The sequence below is a fragment of the Alosa alosa genome, chromosome 17, assembly GCF_017589495.1.
Source record: "Alosa alosa isolate M-15738 ecotype Scorff River chromosome 17, AALO_Geno_1.1, whole genome shotgun sequence".
Taxonomy (NCBI): Eukaryota; Metazoa; Chordata; class Actinopteri; order Clupeiformes; family Clupeidae; genus Alosa; species Alosa alosa.
In genome coordinates this window covers 4339521-4360015 of record NC_063205.1, presented here as the reverse complement: position 1 = coordinate 4360015, position 20495 = coordinate 4339521, and the positions used below count along the sequence as shown (strand labels likewise).

General features: G+C 44.5%; 1 protein-coding gene across 2 annotated transcripts; it reads right to left on the bottom strand.

Moving 5' to 3' along the window:
- Positions 1–192: 192 nt before the first annotated feature.
- Positions 193–20031, bottom strand: kdm5a (lysine (K)-specific demethylase 5A). 2 transcript variants are annotated; one of them, XM_048267701.1, is made up of 27 exons: positions 18363–20031; positions 17459–17536; positions 17085–17207; positions 16464–16634; positions 15945–16136; positions 15239–15317; positions 14928–15019; positions 14114–14272; positions 13899–14018; positions 13612–13770; positions 13212–13393; positions 12891–13053; positions 12635–12754; positions 12269–12463; positions 11777–11958; positions 11187–11311; positions 10818–10968; positions 10539–10653; positions 10056–10411; positions 9678–9816; positions 6566–6745; positions 5506–6225; positions 5248–5376; positions 4971–5115; positions 4438–4658; positions 3421–3858; positions 193–1305 (listed from the first exon to the last, which is right to left on the bottom strand). In XM_048267701.1, the coding sequence occupies exons 1-27, from the start codon at positions 18507–18509 to the stop codon at positions 1060–1062; spliced, it is 5127 nt and encodes a 1708-aa protein (XP_048123658.1). In that variant the 5' UTR covers positions 18510–20031; the 3' UTR covers positions 193–1059. The 2 variants fall into 2 exon arrangements, with proteins under 2 accessions (XP_048123658.1, XP_048123659.1); XM_048267702.1 differs by having other exon boundaries at positions 10824–10968.
- Between the last annotated feature and the right edge of the window lie 464 nt (positions 20032–20495).

The following is a 20495-nucleotide window of genomic DNA, read 5'->3' as shown; positions in this document are numbered from 1 at the left end:
GCCACTTACTACACTGCTGACTAAAAACACTGAAATGAGTTATCCATTAGATGTACACATAAATACTCTATTGCACTCGTGACACCAGGACGTTTCGGACCTCCCTGTAGCCACTAACAAACAGAACTAATAGATGCTGCAAATACAAAAACATCTCTCTCAGGTGAATAAAAACACTCCTCTGAGAAAAGGTTTCATCTGGCTAAGAATATTTTAATAAAGGTGAGAAAACAGCCACATCCGATCATTAATTCCTTAAAACCTATTTACATTATAAATACCTTCACTACATACAAGTGTTGTTTTTCCTAGTCCTACACACTGGCTCTGGGCTGGACAAACAGGTGAGCTTGTTGAGTGGCCGTCGTGCAGTATGGTTCATGATGACCGCTGGACAGAGGCAGACGAGCACAGCTTATTGTACTGCTTCCTTTGCACAGCAGTGGCGGCAGCGGGGGGGGGGGTGGTGTTGGGGGGTCTGTGGGTACAGGTGCTAGGTTACAGAAAGGACCATCGCTGGACTCATACAAAAAGTTCAAATGTTCCGTCTCCATTCTGATGAGATTTATTGTTGGATGCGGGGGGAAAAGTTCAGCTCAGGCAAACACATGGAGGGGGCCGTTTAGTCTGAGTGGACAGACAATATTTACAACAAAACCCCCAAAACAGGACATGAAGGACAACTGAGCAATTCACAATTGAGTTAGTTGACGAGAGAAAATTGGACACCTCGATAGTTTGGCCTGCTATCTGTCCCTCCCCGTGGCATCTGACAGCCATCCATGTTCAAGTGTCCGAGGGTTGGGAGTCCTGACTCTTCACTTGGCCTGCTGGTCCCACCTCCCCATCGGTCACTCCTCCGTGCAGCCCGTCTTCACCAATCACCAAACGCCCGCCACCCTCTAGTGAGCGGCCCGAGCGAGAGCCACGTGGGTCGGGTCCCTCAAGGCGTACAGTCTGGCCTGGGCGTGCTCCGTGGTGGCAGGGGGCGTGTGCGGGGCTTTTAGCGCGCGGATCCTCCTCCGTCTGGATCCTCCTCCGACTGGACGCTGCTCTGCACTAGCTGCTTTCCTCGGGCTCGGGATGGGAGATGGCCGGGCTCGAGCCGGCACAGATGATGGGCGCCGTGATCACCACGGTCTCCATGGCGACCTTCAACATCTGGCCAGCTCCGCTCGGGCTGGCGGCCTTGCGCTGGCAGGCCATGCAGATGTAGTCCTCGTTCTCGGCCATCTCGCAGGTGACGCCCACGCACACCTGGTGGAACCACTCATCACAGCCGCCATCGCACTGCACCCAGTCCACCTGTGGCACACACACACAAAGCACAAGCATTAGCACTGAACACAGCACCATATAGTCCAACAGGCGTGGTGGAGCTGCAGTAACGGGATAAGATTCCAAATCCGCAATCGCGAGTCTGCATCACTTTGGATAAAAGCGTTTAATAAATACCAGTCAATTTGAATGTTATATTCACTCAAAAACAGAGATCAAAGTGTTAATGAAACAACATTCGGTGGAATCCAATCAATCTGAACACTACATGTGGTGTATAACTATAACAAGGATTTGACATGTTTCAGTGTGCTATGTTTTGCCATGTCTATGAATTTGTCAGTGTTCCTGACAAGATGAAATGACTGACAACAAACAAGGTACAGATTAACCAGAGAACTCGCTTCAAATTAGGTCCTGCACTGTGCTGCCTTTCCTGTTAATACGTTATGTGTAACTCTCCTTAAGGTGTTCCAGTGCTGTTATCAGCTGTTGATATTCACTGATCTTTCCAAAGTTGCAAATGCATTTATTCTTTTTTTTATGTCATCCCTCAAAAAGCTTAACTAAAGGGTGTCAATTTATACTTGCATGATAATTTGATTAGAGCACTTGTGCAACAGTCTATAAAAACACAAAAAAAATGTCACCCTTATATTTGGAACAGGAGAAAATCAGCTAATTCTGATAACTTGGAGGACAATGAACCCTGTTGGCCTCTGTTAAACAATATTCATGCAAACAGCATTCACTAGCATCCACCGGTCAGCAGTCACATCCTCACAAGCCTCCTTCAGAAACGGCACATGGCATGACTCAACCGTTCCACACAGGTTTGGACAATCACCTCTGCACACCCACCAGCTAAAAAGTGTCTTGGAGGGCGAGCAACTATAAACATTCTGTAAATGGTTGTTATAGAACAACTCATAGCTAAGCACGCATAGAAACATGACTTAAAAATTAGATTCTCAATTTCTGATTTAGGCCTACACAAATAAGATTGGTCTCAAATAAGTTTAGATATTAAACAATTAAATATATGTGTTTTATACTTTAGTTTGAGTGAAGGGTAGGGAAGTGTAGGGAAACTATTTGGATGGTCATTTGGTGTTTATTGCTAGATATGATGCACAACCTGGTGAAGATGCTCAGCACAACTTATTACAAATATCAGGAGGGATGTAGCTCCCTAACTTTTCCTAACTTTTCCAAACAGCAAGGTTGATAGAAAGCTGTGAATACTTCATAACCTTTTATACAATTTCACAACCAGAAGGTATCTTCTGTTATACTGATAAACTTGACTATATTTAAAAATGTATTTTACAGTACAATCTTAGATGATCAGACGACTTTACAACAGTGATCTCAAACAAATAGTCCAACAAAACATTTCTATATTTACTTTTATAATTTAAGCTTTGAAATGGAAATAAAAATATCCTTCAAAGCAGTGGTTCACAACAGGGGGCCGGGACACCCAAAAGGGCCTCAGAGAGCTGCAAGGGGCGCCTTGAAATTCTAGTACATTATTTCAAATAATCAGCTTAATTATTTCATTTTAAGACTTGTAATACACAGAATTGTAAGGAGAGCTTTTTGAATAAACATCCAAACTCATTCAAATGGAATTCTAAATAGAAATGAGTCAAGAAATATAGAGCATTCATATTTTGTTTTAAAGTTGTTCATAAAGTATAGTATAGTAGTCTTTGGCTTATGTGTGGATATAAAATGGAGAACATGCATGGAGAGGGTGGATTCTGCTTGTGATAGCTGCAGCAACTTACAGCTGATGATACAAAGAGCCACTCTTTGAACAATGTTGCTGGGCAACCACATAACCAGTTCCATGAGTTCTAATCAGATGACCATGGTAATTTGCCTACAGACGATTTATGTTCTCCAAAAAGCAATAGTTGCCCAATATCAATGGGAGCATGCCAGAGCAGCAATACTCAAGAACATGGTCCAGCAACATTGCTCAAAAGGTTGCCTTGTACCATCAGTTTGACACAGGGGGGTCTTGGGGGCATAAAGGTTGAAAAATCACTGCTTTAGAGTGAGATGCAACAGAATTCATGTGCAGACAGAGCGTTGGAGCATGGTTTCCATTCGAGGCTACCTGTTTGAACTCACCTTATCTTTGCAGGGCCGCTGGCAGTTCTTGGCAGCACACACCGCATTCTCGTCATTGGAGTCCTCTGCTCCCGACCAGTCGTATTTGGAGGGAATGTCCAGGATCTTCTTCTCCCTCTTCTTCTCCAGACCCTCCTTGACGGCCTCGGCCTTGGCGGCGGCCTTCTCCTTCCTCTTCCTCTCCTTCTCCTCCTTGGCCAGGCGCTTGGCCAGCAGCTTCAGCTCGCGGGCTTTGTCCATGTTCAGCTTGAGCTTCTTCTTCTTGGGCTTGCTGAGGCCCTCCGTGCTCCGCTTGAGCTCCTTGGACCTGGCTCGGCCCTCGCCTCCGCCTGCGGTCATCAGCAGGTGCTGCTCTGCCCGCTCCAGCTTCCTCTTGCGCTTCTTCACAGAGTCCTTCAGCTTCAGCTTCACCGGCTTCTCCATCATGGTCTCCTCCGGCTGTTGACGTTTGGGAAGAAAGTACATTCAGGACATATGGACAGACACAGGCTTGAATGAAGAATAGATTTGGAGAGACAGCAAACCCCTCTTGTGCTTCATCCACTATTTATGTCTGACGTCCATTGTTTACACCAGAGGCCAGGACACTGAGACTGTTTATTACATAAACTGCAGACCAGATTTGTCAATAATAGTTCTTATGATTTCACATTTTGCCTCTAAGGATCAGTTTAAAAGTCTTGAGGTTATTCTCTGGGTGTCAATGATGTACTCATTTTTATAGTATATAACTTATATTTTAGTTGTAACTCCACAGAAATACCTCATATCAAACAACTATGATTGCATGTTTCTATTAAACTACTATCGCACAAACAAAACAGGCATGCTAACACTGTTTAACTCTGCTGTGTTTGTTATACAATGACTTATATAGGTGAAAAGCATTGTGCAAGCTGCCCCAATTTGGTCCACCTGCTGAGTGTTTTGCTCAGACACTGACACAGATTCACCAGCTGGCTCCGAAGCCAACGAGCCGGTGGTCACAGCGAGAGGCCATCACACCGCAACCCCTACCTCCATGACCTGCAGGAAGCGCTCCTCCGAGGGTGGGTGTGTGGCCTGCAGGATGCGCCAGATGTGCTGGGTCTCGTCCAGGGACACCTCCAGCAGATCCCCCACCATCATCAGCTCCTCCAGCTGGGCCTTGGCCGCCGGCGACAGCTCCAGCACCGGAGGCTCCAGGCTGCGTGGCACCAGAGGGGTCTTCCTGGGCTGCTTGCGAGGGGTGGCTGCACCTGGACACCAACATCGCATTCACTACGAGTGCCTCATTATCAGGCAAATCACACAAAAGGAAAGCACATGCTGTACACTTCCGCAGAATTGGGATTATTTCTCAGGAATCTTCACATTTGTTCGTTTCATTTTTCAGTTTTTGTGACAATGAAAAAAAAAAACGTTTTGCTAACACGGAGCTTATGTGTATATTCCATTCCAACAACACACCTTTGAAAAAAAACATCAAGAAGAGTATCTAACCAATATAAACTGCATAAAATGTCTCATTTTAAAGGAGCTTGGCTATGGCATGTGTTTATTGTACATACTCTGGGCACATGACTTGGAGGCTGAGGAGTAGGCGTGCTCAGCACAGAAGGAGGGCGTTGCAGGCCACATGTGACTGACCACCTCTTCAGACTTCACAGGGATCTCTTCGTCGCAGAACAGGTAGGGTTTCACCTCCCCCGGGTCCTGGACGACAACAGGTGTAGGAGTAACATGTCAGTGTTCCTTGCCATTATATGAAAGGCACAACATGCATTTTTGGGTTGAAATTTCCTTTCCTCTGTATAAACTGAGAGCATTTCTAGATGTTCTATATACCTTGATGTCATAACCATAGGTTTCCCGGATGTCTTCATCTGAATCAGTCTCCTCATCATCATAGTCCACAGACGGCCTGGGTGAGGTAGCCCTGCTGAAGCCTGCCTGCTGGAACGTCTGAATGTGACCCTGGTACCATAATCACAAAAACATCAGAGTTGCTAGCATTTGTAAACTGAAGCATGACTAACTTTATAGATGTAAATAGAAAATAAAATAATGCAAGAGTTCCAGGGATCCCACTGTGCGGAGCCTCACCTGCAGGTCAGGGTTGGCGGCGGCTTTCTGGAGCTCAGCGTTGATGATCTTCTCCGTCTTCTCACGGGCCGCCTGCTCCACCATGCGCTGGCTGAGGACGGAGAGCTTGGCCAGAGCGGACGACAGCTCGTCGGTGGCCAGCGACTGCCGCGCGCGGTCCTGCCAGCTCATGGCCCTCTCGGTCAGGCACTGCAGGGCCTCGCCTTCGGGCAGGCGCACGGGCAGCTTCTGGAGGGACACCAGCAGCGAGAGGATGGTCTCCAGGCGCGGCCGGCGCGAGCGCTGGCACAGCGGGCACAGGAACTTGGACTCCTTGCTGCTGCTCTGCCAGCCAGTGGCGCTCAGCTTCTTCTGCGAGCTGCTCTTGGGCAAGGGCACGCAGGCGCCGTGGAACCAGTCCTTGCACAGCTCGCACTGCAGCATGAAGCCGCTGGCCGTCCGGCGGCACAAGCAGAACTTGACCTCCTCGATGCGGTCGGCCGCGGCCATCTTGGCCAGGTTGGCGGCGCGCAGCGCGTGCATGGCCTCCACCTCCTTCCGCTCCTTGGCCTTGAAGGCTGCCACCACGGCCGCCGGGTCGCGGATCTCCTCCAGAGACTCGTCCAGGTCGCTCAGGCCCTCCAGCTCCAGCCCGCGGTCCTTCTCCAGCAGCTCCTTGGCCCGTTTGCGCTTGCTTTTGCTGTTCCCGTAAATGCCGATGTCCACTCGTGGGCTCAGGACCTGCACAACACAAACAAATGCTTTACATCCATTGTTGACAGAATGTCTTTTTCTTCCTATTTTTTGCTTTGATCCTAATCATTTTGCTTCCGATGCTTCCTTATTGTGGATCAAACATATTATTTATATGTTTAGCCTGCATGTCAATATGTTAACATGACTTGTCAATAGGCGTGGAACTCTGTACAAGCCTCTAGGCTTCGTTCCTGCCTTGCACAGATGTACTAATTTGTGCTAAACAAATAAACTCAACTAAAACTAAAACAAACTCTCTCAAGCAGGTGCAACACAGAAATCCACGTCAAGTGTCCCGATGAGGCGGAACGTCCTGATTGCTCACCTGCAGTAAGGTGTAGGTGGAGTTCTTCTTGAGGAAGGTGCGGGCCGTCCTCTCCCTCCACCCTCTGGCTGAACCCACCTGGGACTCCACCTGCGGCAGGGGGTCCAGGCGGACGGGGATGGAGCGCCCCCTCGTCAGCAGACTCTCCAGCTGCTCCAGGTACGCGTAGTTAGTCCCATTCTGCCACAGAAAGAGAGCACACAGGTTAACAAGTCCTCATCTATGCAGGAACATCCATAGCATACATAGCATACATGCTAAAACATCCATAGCATACATAGCATACATGCTAAAACATCCATAGCATACACCCACAACCTTGGCAACACCCTCGATCTAGTCATTTCTAGAGGGATAGAAGTCACAGACTTATCAGTAAATGATATAAATATGTCTGATCATCATTGTGTATCTTTTAATATAGTACTACATACTCCAAAAATTCATCCCGAAATTGCAATCAAATCGCGACTCTTGGACATTAGAGCAGAACAGCAGTTCATAGCTCTTATAGACTCCATAAATTTAGATATTTTACATCATCCCATTGATCAAATGGTAGAGGCTCTCAATCGTGAATCAGGCGCTCTGCTTGACAGAGTGGCACCCTTAAAGACTAAAAAAAGGCCCTATAGCAAACTGACACCTTGGATGAGCGAAAATATCCATGATCTAAAAAAAGATCATGTAGAAAAGCTGAGAGAACATGGAGAAAAACTAAGTTACAGGTTCACCGTGCCATTCTAAAAGAAAAAATTGCAAATTATAATAGAGCTATTTGGAATGAGAGGAGGAACCACTTCTCTAAGGTAATTGCTGAAAACAGTGGAAACTCTAGGGTGTTGTTCTCTACCATTGATAGGCTATTGCATCAAACACCTTTTGATACACTCAGTCAGGCATCCTCTCTAAGATGCAAAAGAATTTGCAGACTTCTTCAAAACACAAAGTGATTTCTATAAGGGAGGCTATTGGTAACACAAGTAATATGTTTGATAGTACACCCAAAAACAGCCCCCCCCCCAAAATTAAGGTCCTTTAGCACTATTACTCAATCTAAGCTTGGTAAAAAACTCAAACCCGGCTCCTCAACATGTGTTTTAGATCCAATCCCTACTACATTCCTCAAAAAAAAGTATATGATAACTTAGCTCCCTTTTTTTCTCAAGGTAATAAATACCTCATTAGAAACAGGTATATTTCCAACTGCTTTTAAAACCGCTGTTGTGAAACCTTTACTTAAAAAGTCAAATCTTGACCACTACCAATCTGAGCAACTACAGGCCTATATCAAATCTATGGTTTTTGAGCAAAGTACTTGAAAAAAGTTGTTTGTAATCAGTTAAATACCTTCCTCAACGAAAACAGTATCCTTGAAAAATTCCAATCAGGTTTTAGATCAAATCACAGCACAGAAACGGCTCTAGTAAAAATAGTCAATGATCTCAGACTAGCTACTGACTCAAACAAAGTCTCAATCCTTATTCTTCTGGATTTGAGTGCGGCATTTGACACCATTGATCATAGCATCCTAATTCACGCCTTGAAGTGGGTGGGTCTCTCTGATAATGCTCTAAACTGGTTTCAAACCTACATTACTGGAAGAGATTTTTATATCAGTCTAGGAGATCATGTATCTGAAAAACATGACTTGCCTTTTGGTGTGGCCCAGGGGAGCTGCCTTGGTCCCCTGCTATTTTCTCTATATATGCTTCCATTGGGAAACGTCATAAGTCAGCATAATGTAAACTTCCACAGCTACACAGATGATACCCAATTGTATATTTCTGTGGAGCCAACTAACAGATGGCCTTTGCTCCCTCACTGCATGCCTAACCTCCATTAATCAGTGGATGAGCAAAACTTTTTGAAACTAAATGATGACAAAACAGAGGTACTTCTGGTTGGACCAAAACTAAAAAGCGAGATATTATTCTTAGTAATCTGGGGAACTTGGCACACCAGGTCAAACCAAAAGTAACAAGCCTGGGTGTCATCTTAGATGCAGAGTTAAGTTTTAAGCCCATATCAGTAAAGTTACTCAGACAGCCTATTTCCACTTGAGAAACATTGCCAAAGTCGCGGCCCTTTTAACTCAACAAGATGCAGAAAAACTAATTCACGCCTTTATCACTAGCAGGTTAGACTACTGCAATACACTTTTCACTAGTCTTCCCAAAAAACATCTAAAGAAATTGGCACTCATACAGAACTCTGCGGCTAGACTTTTAACTAAGACTAAGAAGAGAGAACACATCGCCCTTGTGTTGGCTGAACTGCACTGGCTCCCTATTTCCTATAGAATTGATTTTAAGGTTATGTTAATTACTTACAAAGCTCTGAATGGCATAGCACCTTCATATATCTCTGAGCTTTTAATATCTTATCAACCACAAAGGAAACTTAGATCATCAATTCTAATCTTTTAATGCATTTTAAAAGTGCTCCACAAACAAAGTGGAGAAGCTGCGTTTATCCATTATGCCCCAAACTATGGAACCTCTGTACATCAAGCAGGCGGGGTTCAGTAAATATTTTTAAAAAAGATCTGAAAACATACCTGTACAGGAAAGCTTTTAGTTAACTCATCTTATCCTGTAGACTACTTTTTCAGATTATTCTACATCTGCTACTATTGGAGGGCACAGCCAGCCAGAAGCAGATGGGCTCCCCCTATTAAGTCAGGTTCTGCTCAAGGTTTCTTCCTGGAATATGGGAGTTTTTCCTTGCCACAGTTGCCATATGGCATGCTTGTGGGGGGTAAGAGGGTTAAGGCTGCCAGTCTTATGACGTCATTTTCTATATTTTTGATATGTTGCTGAGTAGATCATAAACAGCAAAGAAAAGTGATTGATAATGACTGACTGACCATTATTGTGTTACATGCTTCAAATGTAAAGCACTTTGAGCTGCATTCTGTGTATGAAAGGTGCTATACAAATAAAGCTTATTATTATTATTATTATTATTATTATTATTATTATTATTATTATTATTATTAGCAAACATGCTAAAACTGAGTGCATCAGGTTCTGAAAAGAACTTTGACATGTAAACCAAAGAATAAATAAATAAATAGATCTCAATGTCATGTCATGAGAGGTGTTGGTACCTGTATGGCTTCTACTTTGCAAGTCCACTCTTTGGCTTTCTGCAGAGCATCCCTAAGTGCTAACACATTGGGAAGGTATGCAGGAATGTTCTTGGCCTCGATGACGATGCTTTCCAGGGTTACCAAGCTGTGGCGGGGTCTGAGGAGCAAAAATAACATTCAAACATTATTTTAATAAAGCCATAAACCCAAAGAGTTCAGTTGGACAATGGACATGGGAGTGTTATAAAAACAAGTCATCAGCCAGACATTATTGCTTCAAAAGAGTGATTCATTTGGTAAACACAAAAGCCTGTAAAGTCTACAGTCCATGCTCACGTGCACAAGTGGGCCAGACTGGTGTAGACTACATAGGTGTGTGATGTCGTTGGGCCTTACCTGGCCTGCAGGCAGGCGCGCGCCTTATCCTCCCAGCGCTCCGACACCGTGAGGATCTCCTGCAGCTCAGCCATGGCCTTCTCCACGGCGTGGTGCGGTGCCAGCCCCACTCCCGAGTCGATCAGCCTCTTCATGAGCTCCAGGGTGACCCGCTGGGGCTCGGCCAGGGTGAGGCGCACCTCGTCCAGCCAGCGCGCCTGCTGCAGCTCCTGCTTGAGCCGCGGCAGCTCCGGCAGCTCCACGTCCAGCCCCGCACCCAGGTCCAGCAGGGCCTGCAGCTTCGACGAGTCGGGCGTCTCGTCGGCCAGAGCCTCCTGAGCACGCTCGTGGAACTCCTCCACGTTCTCCAGTAATTCCTGTTTAACAGAGAGCCAGGAAGTGTTGTTTAGGGGTTTACTTTCAATTTCCCATCATTTGGCTGCATTTATCCGCACTGCACTATAGAGTGGACAAAGCCATGTCAGGGTGGTCCAGGTGACTGACCTGGACCTGGCGAGCCTGGCTGATCACACAGGGCAGGCGAAACAGTTGCTCCACAAATGCCTTCAACTCCTCCACCGTCAGCTTGCTGCGTGTGCGGCTCACCTCAGGCCGCTGCCTGCTCAGGCAAAAAAAAAAAAAAAAAAAACATTAAGGACCTTCTAAACTGAACAAATGGCTTTATAAATGACTTTATAAAAGAATACATTGGTGTAAAACATATTTGAAGGACTCCTATGAATGTGAGCTAGCACAAATAGCTAAATAGGGAATAAAATGGACCTGTGCCTCTGCTTGTGGCTGAGCAGCAGCTGTGCTACTGAGGAGCACGTCTCAGCCTCCTTCACCATCTCTCGCAGCTGGCGGAAGAGGTTGTTCTCCGGGTACTTCCTGTCCTCGGCGTCCTCCAGCATCACCTTCAACTCAATCAGGTCTATAGGGAGAGAGTGACGGTCACAGACCACAAAAGGTTACAATCAGGTACAAGACTAGTGGGGCGACCTGAAGGGGAAGCCTGAAAATCCAGATCTTTCTAGAGACTGAGCCAAGACCGCAGTGCCGACCAACCCAACTGGATAATCCAGAATGTAAATATCAAGACAAATTCCCAGACAAGTTCGAAAGACTTGAAGCTGTGGCGGCCAGACTTACCTTTCTTACTCTTGTGATCTGCAGCCAGTGCCTCCGTTACCCTCTTGGCCCACGTGTCGTAGGACTGCGCCCTAGACTTGACCCCATAGAGCATTGAGGGAAGCTCCTCCAAATCATACCTGTATCTAAGCACAGAGACAAAGAGTCACCACCACAAAACAACTCACAATCTTGGTTCATTTCACAGGTAGACAGGGGGTCCCAATTTGAATTATGGGCAAAGTGCAGTCTAACTAGAGCTAATTTAATAACTATACTAAATCCATTTGCTAATTTAACACCATGGGCAAGACTTTAACCGCAAAAATACTGATTAGTCAGCTCAATGCTCCCACATGCCATACAATAGCTATAGTTCATGCGCGCAAACGTTGCTAGTTGATCAACTTTGCACTCTGCCCAACATTTAGATTAGGGGCCATTATGGTATCAACTGACAGTGCAGCTAGAAAGCTGTCAGCAGCATTGACATGGGTCTGGGTTCTGCTTCCAGACAGGTACATAGACATCTTCGTATACATTCAAACAGACTTATCCTTTAATAAGAACTACATTAGTATGGACTTGCTAAAGTGGGGGTGTTGTATTACCGGAGACATTTGTTGCCAAGTGGACAATCACAGAGGTCAGCGGTGTGGTGGAGGCAGACCAGACGGTCTGGGCTGCAGGAGCACGTCAGCGCAGACAGGAAGCAGGTGGTCTTACACTGATGGCACTGTCGCTCATCATCTGGGACCAGCTCAAACACCTCCTGCTCAGAGGACAGCACCCCCTGCAGGCAGAGACCAACAACACAGGCTGAGAAAGTCCAGATCTTCATCAAGAACACTGTATCCTTACGCGTTCCTATCAAAAATGCTCATTCACTCATTTATGATTTTCAGGTTCCAGTACAATGCAATAAACATGTCAGTATGTTAAGCAAAAACAAATAAAAGAAGAAAAAAAATGTAATGTAGATGGAAACTGCTGCGAAGTAAGGGAAGGTAACAATAAAGTTGTTCTAACAGTCGATCTGTTACAAATGTAGCTCAAGTAATGCAATACCATAACTTGTATGACCATCCCAACACTTCACTCACCATGTCCTGCACAGCCTGCCTGAGCCTGGTCTCCTCCTCAATCACCTCGCCCAGTTCCCTGACCACAGCCGCGGCCAGCTCCACATCCAGACTATCCGGGTCGGCGGCCATCTTGCAGAGGAGCTCCTCGTGGGAGAAGACGCAGTAGCGGTGAAGGCGGCGGTAGTGGGCCACACACTGACGCCCCATAGGCAACTGAGCGAAGTCACAACAAGTTTGGAATCAAATCATGTCAGCTCATGAGCACTGACTCTCTAGCTGTATCATCTTTTCAGACAGTTTCATTGGCACTACAGATTTGCACTGACGACACTATAGAGTATTGAAATCAAAACCCTCCCAAACAGCCTCAAAAACCCAACGTACCCAGTCTGCTGTGCAGAAGTTGACCGCCTCAGCGAAGTTGTAGCCCTGATTGAAGCCACTGTGATATGCCCTTGGGAAGGTCACCACAAACTCCCCAGCACACTGATTGGTCCGGAACACCTGCAGGATGGGACATGATTGGACAGTACTGAAACGCCAATCACACGGTCCAAACACAAACACAACCAAAGACACACCCGGACCCGGACACACCCGGACCCAGACCCACAGAGACACACTTGCAGGCGAGACTCACAGGCACACCATGCTCCATGAGAATGTTGGGGTTCATGATGGTGACCAGCTGGTGCAGCAGGTCAGGCTGGGAGTCGAAGAGCTCTGGAGCCAGCTTCTTCATCACCGCCTCCAGCTGCTCCGCCGCATGGGCGGGAACACCGTACCACGTCTTAGGTTCACCCCTAACAGGAGACACGTTTGTATTACAAGAGAGTCTTTGGCTTCCAAATAAATAACCTCATTCCTCCAATACAAATGATATTTAACTAGGGTTTGAAAATATTAGTCCAACAGTGTGGAAGGCCCTGTCAAACAGACAAGGTAGTCTGTGCTTCCTCACCAATGCAGAAAGTTGATTGAGTAGCTCCAGTGGTCCTCTATGTGCCAACAGAAGGAGGAGAAACACATGCCCACGTACAGCCAGGGCACCTTCATACCAGAGATGTCCACGTTAATGTGCGTGAGAACGGACTGCTCCAAAACTGGCATGTTGTTAAGGTTCCAGCCCGAGTTGGCATACTCCTACAGACAGAGAAAAAAAAAAACATTTAGACTCGCTGCTCTATTGTCTTAAATTCAAAAAGGCACAGTGTTCATGACTAAAACTCAATACTAAAAGCAGCAATCAAGCTTCTGCAACAGATCAATTCATTTGAAGCACAGCACTCACATAGTACCTGTTCTGTAGCTACAAGTACAGGCTGCACACAACCGTCTTAATAAAGGCTTGTCATATTCACCTCCTCATCTCCTAATAGTCTCCTCTTCCCATCCCTGACTGGGAACCCACTGCCCACATCCTTGGAGCTGATATCAGCTCCGTACTCCACGATGACATCTTCCTCTATGCTGCTCACCAGCCTCCAGAACTCCTTCTCCACCAGCTCTGTAGGGACCATCTGTGTGCCAACACACAAGGAGGAATTCAATGGCAGAACTGTGGCGCACAAAATGCACTAGACATCAAGTAATGCTTAACAACCTATTACATTCCAGTAAAAAGCTTCTCGTTGATGTTTACACTCACATGCACAGGCATGTTAAAGTAGTCTGACTTGAAGTGGTCTGCCATTTCTCCGAAGCTTTGCAAAGTGTACTCGCGTACAGCTTGCTCGAAGCCAAAGGCCTCCCTTGGTTTACTGCATTCCTGGAAATACAGAAAAACAGTGCAAATCAATGGCATGAACTCACTGTGAAGCAACGCGGTACAGTTTCGGCCATGTGCATGCTGGGACGTCATACCTCTGCCACACACTTGGGACAGCGCCAGTCTCCCTTTGGGACGTCCTGCAGGGGGGGGATGAGACAGAACGTGTGGTAGCTGTCGTCGCAGCCGTCACACAGGAGCAGGCGCTCCTCCTCATCACCTCGGCCACACACCAGACACAGGTACAGATCAATCTGGAAGACACAGTCAAACAGTACAAGTATGTCAGGCCTGGCCTACACTGGATACTCACCCCCCACAGTGAGATAGTGTACAAGTCTAACATTCTGTAGAACTTCTAAAGGTAATGATGAATGGTACTATAACATATCATTAGAGACAATAATAAGGGTCTCTAATGACAGCCTCGATTTCTCTCCCATTAGTAGCCTTGGTTGCTATGACTACATTTGCCCTAAACACCAAGGTAATGAATGTTTAATGAGTATTACCACAATGCCATCCCAAGGCATGTATGTATGTTGTTAAACAAGTCGGGCTTGTAGGCTAACAGCATTTAGCCAATAACAAAGTACAGGGTAAGTGTTTATACTTAATTTATAACCTGCAAGCTACTGTACGTATAATAATATCAGACTGCCCGTTAATTTAGCTTCTCTCAACATAATTACAATGTCATATTTCATATTAATATTCTCTCTACTCAACCTCAGCAAGTTGCCATGATTTTATCAAAGCATAGAGGGGGTGTAACAATGCAATATGCTTTATAGAACATATAAAGGTAAAGCTAATGCTAAAAATATATCAAGCTTTTTTTGGAAGCTCCATAAATGCAAAACAGATATATTTGACCAATCAAAGAAATGCCCCTCAAGTGCTACTTACAAAGTTCACCTCCAGCGTTTCTTTGCGTGGTCGCATTTTAATGGCAAAAGCCTGGGCCTTGAGATGCCGTTGCTTCTTGAGGAATGCGTCATCTTTGGAGTAAACAAAAACAGCACAGGTAAGCAAACACTGAAGTGTACAATAAGCTATTTCCTCCATCTAGAAATCACTTCATCAACTATTTGACTTCCGGGAAAAATCCACTGAGTGCTGTTACCATATGAGCTTCTGCCCGTCTCGGTTCCATATAATCAGCGAGTGACCAGTGAGTGGACAGACAGTGTTGGTGTATGAAAGAGAAAAAGACTCACCAGCCAAAACAATCTCTAAACCCCCCATCTTAGGGCTGCTGCCAAAGATCTGCAGGCTTTTAGGCTCCTTGTTTTCTCGCTGCAAATAATAATAATAAAAAGTACAGAATGAAAATGACAAGGTTATGCCTCAAGAAAATATCCAGTTGTGCAGCAAGACCTTGCAAGAATGAAAACCATCAGTTCCCCTTTGGTATCCACTGTAAAGCTGGGAATCTAAGATATGTGGGCCAGTAGAACAGCTCCTGATGACCCCCCTCACTGGCTCCAGGGGGGAGGGAATCAAAAGGTATCTCCAAATTGAAGCTCGTCAGATTGAGAAAGCCTTGTGCTGCATCAGCACATGGCATCTGAGATGGATTTACGCCTACACTAGCCAGCATGTCTTGCAAGACAGAATAAGCCGAGTGTTACACAACAGGAAAGGATAATGCTATTACTCCCATCATGTGCCCCTATGACGACCAGGGCGATCACAGACAGAACAGCACAAGGTCTCAGTCACTAACATGGTGCAAATCTTAAACTCGCTTGTATTTGTAAAGCAAGTGAGACATTTCTTGAATTTCCCCTGGGGATCAATAAAGTATCTATCTACATAGGTCAGATCACAATTGATACAACACACTAAGATTGCAACAGGTTGATAGAAAAAAAGTTTAAAACTGTGCTCTCTGTATGGTGTCTCATCATCCTCTGTACCCACCTCAGATTTGAGACGACGGGAGCGTCTTTCCGTTGCAGGCTGGTCCTTGTTCTGTGGCCGGTCACACAGGCCCTCCCTATCACGACACTCTTTCTCCCGTTCCTCCTCTTCCTCATCCTCATCAGCTCCACCCTCGATGCCTTCATCCTGGTCCTCCGTATCCTCTCCCTCATCATACAGTCTCTGAAGACCCTGAGGAGCCCAGCGTGTAACGAGCACAGTTAATCCCCAATTAAAGATGGGTCATCACACAAACAAACCATCCATGAAGCTCAAGAAATACTTTCTAGGCTGAAGAAAGTATTTTTTCACAAAATACTTCATTAAAAGGCTGGTGAGTAATAATTTGTGTAACCATTAAGATATGATGTAGATGACATTAGATGATAATAAGAGTGAGCCAACTCTATTCCAAAAAAATAAAAATGAAATATGAAAAATGAAAAAATCCAACAACACACAATGATTTTCTACATGGGATGCATGCTACATCTACTCCGGCATGTTCATGGCACTTACAGTGAGTGAGGCTCCAGACTGAAAGAGCTCATAAGGATACAGGATCTTCTCAAAATGAGAGCGAAGCAGGGAGCCGGTCCCCTTCCCTGAAGGAAAGCCCATTCGACTGGCCACCTTGGACCATCGCTTCTCCTTACACACCGTGTCAAAACCACCTTCAGCTGAAACTATCTGCGTAAGCCAAACACACACATACATACATAGATACACCTTATTCAAATGCTGCATATTTTAAATGTACACATTCATATCAGAATATCCCTGCACTGAATTCTCTTTACAATGTTACAGTCATTATTAAGCACAATATGTTTCATTACACTGACAAGCTGATTATAAATACACTCAAGAGACAAACGGTCAGTGTGTCTTTGACTCATGCAAACATCACATTCAAAGACATTAATCACAGACAATCCTGTACATGGATGCATTGCATGCATCCTCTCCGCATCATCACCAATATTATTGTACTATACAGTATGTTCAGAAAATCAATCCAGAGATATCCTTGATACATTGCTACAGTAATGCTACAATACCATTGCATTTCTGCTTAATATACCGTTTAATACATAAAATGAAGGATCATGGAGGGCTCTGAGGTGTTTGTTTTCTCACCTTGCTAAGCAAGTACAAGTCCAGGATTTTCTTCTCCACATGAGGAAACCGCAGTCTGCAACCCTGTAGCTCCCAAAACTTTGCAATCTGATCCAAGAAATTGAGCTTTACCCTGGTGAGTGCCTACAGAGCAAAGGAGGAATGTTTGCATCACAAAGATTATCCAGTGCAGTAAAGAAAAGACAAACAAACATGTGCATTTGACTTCAAGGACCAAACAACAGTGACAATGGTGTTTTTCGAATAATTGAAAACAGTAATATAATAGCAATAACATAATGATTATGGTTAACAACTCCCAATAGACACCACTAGACATAACAGTAGACACATCAACATCTAGACTACCATTCACAAGGGTCATCGTATATTACCTCCAGTTCATTGAGCCTTTGGACACGAGGTGTAAAGCGGAAATTTCTCACATCACAGGCAAATGGAGGCTGCCAATCCTACAGAAACCACAGATAAAAGACTTCATTCTTGCCCATGTCAATAACATGATTAGCCCAAATGTAGGCTAAATGAGGGACAAACATGCATAATTATGACATCAATATATAGAAGAAGATATGGTCATAAATAGGATATAGCCTCCTCGACTTAAAGTGACCAACTTCTTAATGAAACACGTGAGGGGCAAGCATCAGCAAAAGATCTTTAAAACATGCTTAATAGAACCATATGCTAAACCTTCACCAGATCTGTTTACACAACTCCTACTATAACAAGCAATGCACTGGAACTAAAAGTGGGCTACATTATTTGGGTACTTCAAATTTAGTCAGTTTTATAAATTCGATAAGAGGCAGCATACATGCAAAACATATACACGCCAAATTTATGAATTGGTTGTCTTAAATATGATGAGGTAGCCATGTCAGGCGGCATATACAGACCTAATTACAGGGACAATAAGATTGACAATAAGATCATAACTCCGATGAGTGAATTGAATGATCATGAGTTTTATAGAGAATGTGTCTAGTATGAATAACATTGGTAAAGCACATTTAAATAGATTTGTGTAATTCAAGGTAGAATCTAGCAATGTTAGGCCGCACTTTAAAATGACGTCGGCTTCGCTATAAACATAGCCTTCATTAATCCATAGCCCGCACGAAGGAAAACATCCTCTTCGACCTCTGAAATGTTTTGTAGTTGTGTTGTTCATAGCCAACGAGAATAGTTACAGAATGAATATGCACACTATTACTTCATACGATACGCTAAATATACATTAGGCCTACATGTTCTGAATATTTATGAAAATCTTACCACTGGAGGTCGAATTTTGCAAATCCCAGTTTTCTCGGCGATGGGACGAATCTTATTTATGAATCCTAAAGGATCTGAAAAATCTTCCCAACTCGGCTCAAAAACAGGACATTCCGGTGGAGGTACAAATTCGGCGTACATGGACATGATGTAGGTTAATGGGATCTGGTCAATCTAACATTAACAATAGCGTTACCTGCAATAAAAGTCACTGCTGTGGCTTTAGTTCATGGGTAAAACTAATAAAACAATTCGCGGTCTTTGCTCATGATTAGTTTTAACAACGAACTCCGACAACTGTTTCGTGTCCACAGAATTCCATGATTTGTCTTCAGTCCAACAGTCGCTTGGCCAAAAACAACCGCAGTTCACGTCATGTTTGTGGCACCTACATTAAGATGTGGTTTGCATGTCTGGAATTTGTCCAAAACATGTCCTATGACTACAAGTCGTCGTCCTTAAAAAGTTATTTTTTACGGCCCTGTTTCATCACAAGGAAACTGCGGGCCGAACAGTCCACACAACCACTCCCCTGCGCACTAGGTTGAGTTGAGTTAGCTAACGTTACCTGAGGCACAGGGCAAGACCAAGATGTCATTTAGATGCATTAAAATTGCAACGCATTTAATGCACAACGCCTGGTAATAGATCTGTTGACACCATTGGGTGTTTAGGATGAAACCGCACTCAAGTTATTGTTGGACTTTCCATTAGATCCAGATGTTCGTCGATGCCAGGTTAGCTGTTGTCAGCTAGCTGGCAATCCAATCGACCAGTATTGCGATAAGGTTACTGTTGTTAGCCACAGAATCCATGTTCGCTTGCGATATATATTCCCCACCGTTGTTCAAGAAGTTTTCTTCATCATGACCTGGTAAACACTGCATGAAATGATTCGCTCTCACCGATGCCTTGTCAGTGGTGTCTGTTAATGAGCATTATCTTGAAAACAGAAAACATTACGCTGCCTTGGCCAAGCAACCAGACTGTCCATTCATTGAAAAGTTCGTAGGCAGGATAGCTATGTGCAGCTAACAAGTGTTTACGTTTGCTAGCCGATGTTAGCTGCCTTGCAGCCAAGACATTTTCCAGTGCAAAAACTGGACACGTCGATGTAGATATTTAAGTACAAAGTCAAGTAACAAATCAGTCCAAGACAACCTATTGCTTCTTAAGAGATCTGCTTCGTCCTTAACATCTGCTTCGTGTCCTTCGATTAACGTTAGCCAAATCTTGCTAACTGATTGTGCTCACTTCAGTAACAGTCCTGTAGCAACTGAAGATAGCTCGCTAACATTTGTAGACAAATGATATCCAGTTGACTGAAGATGACCAGCTCGGAGATACTCAATGTCACAAATTACCCTAGATGTAACGTTAGATAAATACCCCATGCCTTTTGAGTACGATAAACTAGTCGAACAGCGAATAAATAAACATGCTAGTCACAAGTACTTCCCATCTTTACGGCTGTGACCGAATCACAGCCATGGAAATAACAATGCACTTATTTCTCTTCCGTCATGAGCATCCACGTTATTGATGCTAAGAAACGTTGTGTACAGTGGCTTGAGGATATGAGACATATGTCTTTACATTTAAAATATTACTTGTTTCTCCATTTTCATAAACATGTTACCTTTGCTGGTCACATCTTAAGTAATTTATGAAACAGCGCATTGATATTATGAAGTGAAGCGTTCTCACCGGGGTCAAAGGTAACACTTCCTAAAACAGTCTGACCAAAATATTTTAAAAGCTTTGTCCGGTTTGTCCCTGTGCCTTAGGTCTTTTGCCAAATTAATCTATTTATATCGACTTGACATGTTCGGGTGTGCATGCCACGTTGATAATTGTTTGATTAAATGAACTTGGCGAGAATGGCGGAAGTAATAAAATGTCAAAAAGCGTCTGTGAAGTGTCGCCAAAGAATGTATAGGCATTTTCCTAGTGTTAATGCGTTTGTCAGATTATTCACTGACAGTATCATGGCATGATCAAAGTGGTGTGTTTTGCTACAGACATGCAGGGGGAAACTGTGTTCTATCATTTCTGTATCAGGAACATGTGTCGAAATATAAGCAGAGACAAAAGTGCCAGTGGCCTAAATGATTTTTTATATCTAAAAGTGGA